Source organism: Cynara cardunculus (genome assembly GCF_001531365.2).
Source record: "Cynara cardunculus var. scolymus isolate 2C chromosome LG 15, CcrdV1, whole genome shotgun sequence".
NCBI lineage: Eukaryota > Viridiplantae > Streptophyta > Magnoliopsida > Asterales > Asteraceae > Cynara > Cynara cardunculus.
The window spans coordinates 2,585,087-2,589,603 of NC_037542.1; the positions used below are offsets into that span (position 1 = coordinate 2,585,087).

At 33.3% G+C, this 4,517-nt stretch overlaps 1 protein-coding gene across 2 annotated transcripts; it reads right to left on the bottom strand.

Annotated features, from left to right (window-relative positions):
* Positions 1-588: 588 nt before the first annotated feature.
* Positions 589-4,127, bottom strand: LOC112528380 (vacuolar cation/proton exchanger 4-like). 2 transcript variants are annotated; one of them, XR_003070813.1, is made up of 4 exons: positions 4,059-4,127; positions 1,575-1,696; positions 1,415-1,482; positions 589-1,268 (listed from the first exon to the last, which is right to left on the bottom strand). XR_003070813.1 is itself a non-coding variant. In XM_025139397.1 (3 exons), exons 1-3 carry the CDS (start codon positions 1,677-1,679, stop codon positions 1,163-1,165), a joined length of 279 nt encoding a protein of 92 aa, XP_024995165.1. In that variant the 5' UTR covers positions 1,680-2,011; the 3' UTR covers positions 589-1,162. The 2 variants fall into 2 exon arrangements, 1 of the variants encoding a protein (XP_024995165.1); XM_025139397.1 differs by lacking the exon at positions 4,059-4,127 and having other exon boundaries at positions 1,575-2,011.
* Positions 4,128-4,517: the final 390 nt, after the last annotated feature.

Consider the following 4,517-nt stretch of genomic DNA (forward strand, 5'->3'; position numbering starts at 1 on the left):
GTAGTGAACTCATGATAATGGGTTGCTCACTGTTGCTACAGAAGGAGAGCAAGTGTTTTGATTTTGGGGGGGGGGGGGGGGTTTCAAGTTTAGATGTAGAAATCAATCAATAAAAAAATATGGACTTAACTTGTGGTGCTACAAAAAGARAGCAAGTATTCTGATTGTTGACAGGGATGATGGCAGTGTTGTGACGCTGCAAATTTTGAATAAAATACAGAAAGGATGGGGTCAAGCGAACATATCAAATCTGCAGCCCCCAAGTATGAATTCCTTGATTTACCCGGTAAAATAAACTACAATATTGATTCCTAAGGGTAAGCACTTACCAGATAAGCATTTAGGTAAACGGTCCCTTAGTCATGGTAACTAAAATTTGATAATGTTATTTTTCTCAATTCATTTTTTTTCTCTTATAGGCATGTGTTTTTTTTATTATTATCTCAACTAATTAACTAAAGCCTTCAAATTTTATTTTACAGACAGTAACTTCTTTTGGGAGGAAACTGCTACAAAAGCACTCTGGCGTCGAAAATRTAGCAGAGTGACATTGGAAAGATATTTGTGTATATTCTACAGCTTAGAGTGCTTAATTGTTCATCTGAAATAAGTATAAAGGTAATTAGTGAGGCATGTGTAACAAACAAATTCTAAACATATATTCATTTAACAAACAAATTCATCACCAAACCAACATCCGCCTAATTATCTACAACCATACATAATAGAATGGGTTTTAGAGAATGGGTTATTGGGTTCATTATATTATAATAGAATGGGTTTTAGAGAATGGGTTCATTATATTATATAAACCAAACAGCCTCTTTTATTTTCAATCTCATTATTTACTGCTTAATACCTCCAATAAACACCCCCTAAGTGATAAACACTTTCCCGATACGGCATATATAAATTTCAAATTATTGTAGTTAGTTTCTCATTGCAAACCACAATAGTAAAGCTTATATTTCTTTGATTAGCTAAAAACATGTAGCTACAAACAAGTAAAAACCATCTTATAGATATGGAAAGAGTTCATTTAGACTCACCGATCAAAAACAGCTATGTACTTGTTCGATCAAATGATCGATAAGTCTATAAAACTGTAACCTAACACTGGAAAGCTAAAGAGAATTTGGTAAAAGAAATCATCAAAATAAAATTAAAGACCAAAATATATGGTTCCATGCATGGAATTATTTGCCAAGTGGATCATCATAAAAGCAATTAGAAGTTTACCTGTAGGGCCTGTGAAGTATGCAATTTGTCTGGTGATTTGAATATCACGATCACAAATTCGGAAATAAAAGCAAAAAGTTAAGAAAGTTTATGAACAAGCGCCTTTGCAATTTCAGATTCCCCAAGTAAAAGTAAGTTGAAAAAAAAGAAACGTGAATTTAATTGTGAGACTTACTCTGTTAGAAAGCTCAGACGTTCCGCAAGTGGAGTAAGCCTAATCAAACTCAAAGCAAAAATCCATGGCTACGAAACCAGAGATACTAATCAGAATCATATACTGCATCAATGTATCGTATATACAAACTTGCATGAAACAATTTATGTTCAACACTTACTCTACCGTAACTGTAACGTTGAGCGACAAACGCCATTGGAATGGCCGGAAAAAGCACGAAAAGCTTGGTTCCAAATATGACTTGTCGAACATTCTCGAAAACCATCTGTATGAAAAAACCATCTGTATGCACAAGTAAAGCTTATATATCTCTAATTTTTGAGAAAGAGTGTTTACTTGCAAATGAAAAAACCATCTGTATAACAACCAAACAGCCCTGTTTGATTCAATTTTCTGCACAAGTAAAGGGCTGTATAACAACCAAACAGCCCTGTTTGGGAAAGAGCGTTTACTTACATTAAGCACCTAAGATGACTTGAGGAAGACTTTGACAATTATATATCTCTGATTAGCTAAAAACATGATAGCTACAAACTTTGCACATTTATTGTCGAACCATATTAAAGCTCATACATATAAACTGATTTTTGAGAAAGAGTGTTTACTTGCAAATGAAAAAAAAACATCTGTATAACAAACAAACAGCCCTGTTTGGTTGTTATTTTATGCACAAGTAAAGGGCTGTATAACAACCAAACAACCCTGTTTGAGAAAGAGTGTTTACTTGCAAATGAAAAAAAAACATCTGTATAACAAACAAACAGCCCTGTTTGGTTGTTATTTTATGCACAAGTAAAGGGCTGTATAACAACCAAACAACCCTGTTTGAGAAAGAGTGTTTACTTACATTCAGACAGATTTTTTTTAAATCTATGGTGTTCTAACACGTTTGAGAATATCACCGCTTAACAGAAGAATGCCACTTCTATACACAAGAATGCATAGAACCTTGTAAGAAGATCATAAATTTCAAAAACACCTGTCAGGAGGTCCTAGATTCAAAAAACACTTGTCAGGAGGTCAGTTAGCTAAATAACCCATGAGAAACAAACATCATGAGGTCACTACCAAACATCAAAAGAAACAACCCAGACTTGGTTTCTAAGAGGATCAAGCAGATAAATCTAGGTTCATGGTGAAAAACCATCAAAAAGTCTAAAGTATCTTTCCATTCTCATCTCCTATTTCCTGTAAACTCCAACCTTATATCTAGTGAATTTCTGAAGTTAATAATCAGAGCATGAAGCAATTTAGAAGTGAGCATGAATACACAAACACAAAGTCAATAAGATGAACACCACCGTATTTTAGATTTCTTCACAGGGACATGATTTTCCAAAATAATCAAGAATGTGTAGTGATGCAAATAACAAGACCATGACTAAGTATCATTCTGCCAATGAATATCCAAGCTAACCAACAACTTCTTCCTTATCCAAATGGTTTAAGTAATTAAACAAGTGAATCCCTAATAACAAATGGTTTAAGTAATTAAACAAGTGAATCCCTAATAACAAACATAATATAGCACACCTCCTGGCTCTACTTGTTATCAAGGTTAATTCATATAGTGAGGTCTATTGCATCATTATTGGTTGCAAATCATGTCACTGTAAAAGAACTCTAAAATGTGGTGGTGCTCATCTTTTTGATTGTGCGTTGCACACTTCTAAATTGCTTCATAAACATGTCCGAATTATTTAATTTAGAAATTCACCAAATATAAGATTGGAGTCTACAAGAAATAGGAGCCTCTTTGGAGCCTGTTTGTTTAGATTCAGCCAAATGTATTATAAGATAGTATAGATAAGGGAGCAGTTGAGTTTATTTATTTTCACTGCTATGATGCTAGTTTTGTCATTTATCCTGGTAATTATGTACATATGTATACCGGAAAAACCCAAAAATCTCGACCTTATAAAAAAAGATAAAGACCTGCCGCCACAACAGTTTTAAGATGCTAAACAATAACCCACACAGTACACCTACTTCCTTTCAATTTCAATTTATTTTTTTTTTTTGAATTTTGCTCGTTCAAAACAAGAACAATACAAGGAGGCAGAGCCAAAGTGCAATCAGAAGAGATAAGTTTACAAATTATAACACCTTATTTGTATAGATTCGTTCCAATGAGAAAGGGCATATCAAATATCAATAATATAGGTACATTATGAAAAGGAAAGCATCGTTTTTGTTTGAGAAGAAAGGGCTATGTTTAGAGTGTATCTGTTTTGATTTTCTAAAAAATCCATAGTAATCACCAAAAAGATTCTGGGATTCAATCCAAACAAGAGAAACCAGAAGAAAAAAGCACACWKAAAGGTGAGTTTAGTGTGTATTTGTGGTGCCATTCATATATGATTATGCATTAATCTCCTCAAAATCCATAGCAATCACCAAAAAGATTCTGGGATTCTTCAAAGAATTAAATAGAAACTATAACCAACCACAAGAAGATTAAAAAAACACACACAGAAAGGTGAGTTTAGTATGTGTACCATTCTTATCAGGAAGAAGAAGAGAGACAATGGTTGCACCCCAATTGGTGAATTTAACAGAAAAATGGCCATTGTTGATTTCATAAATCCCAATTTCATGTTTTGAGGTAAATAAATGAAAGAGGATTGGATAAGAAAGGGCTTACATGATTCAGATTAGGAGGTAACCGGTCTATCAAAGTAGTTGAGTCCTCTTTGTTATATAAGAAGTTATATGTATCTGGACAACAAGTGTAGAACTGAGTGTTAGAATCACATCATACAACCAACATGACTACAATAAATAGCTGTAAAATACATTTGGATATGAACCTCAAGACAAGAACATACACACACAAAAAAATTACTTTGAATATTATTAGACAATGCAGCCAAGAAAACATCAACATAACAAAACGGATAGGCGAATACAATTATCAATTTGACGAATTTGCTAGTAGCTTATTATAAACTTATTCCTAGCTGTCTTTTGTATTTAAGTTTCACCAGATTGTTTTGTATCTAAAACATTAAAAATCTAACATAAATACATTCAAAGAAATCCGATAGCCTAAAAATACCATCACCATGAACAAGCATCAAGCATCAAGCACCAAATTGCCACT

Bases quoted from the DNA above. Each gene is read 5' to 3' on its own strand.
- LOC112528380 (XM_025139397.1), bottom strand. From the start codon at position 1,679: ATGGTTTTCGAGAATGTTCGACAAGTCATATTTGGAACCAAGCTTTTC. The intron at 1,483-1,574 runs GTAAGTGTTGAA...CTGGTTTCGTAG, and splicing joins AACGTTACAGTTACGGTAGA to CCATGGATTTTTGCTTTGAG. The intron at 1,269-1,414 runs GTAAGTCTCACA...TCAAATCACCAG, and splicing joins CGTCTGAGCTTTCTAACAGA to ACAAATTGCATACTTCACAG.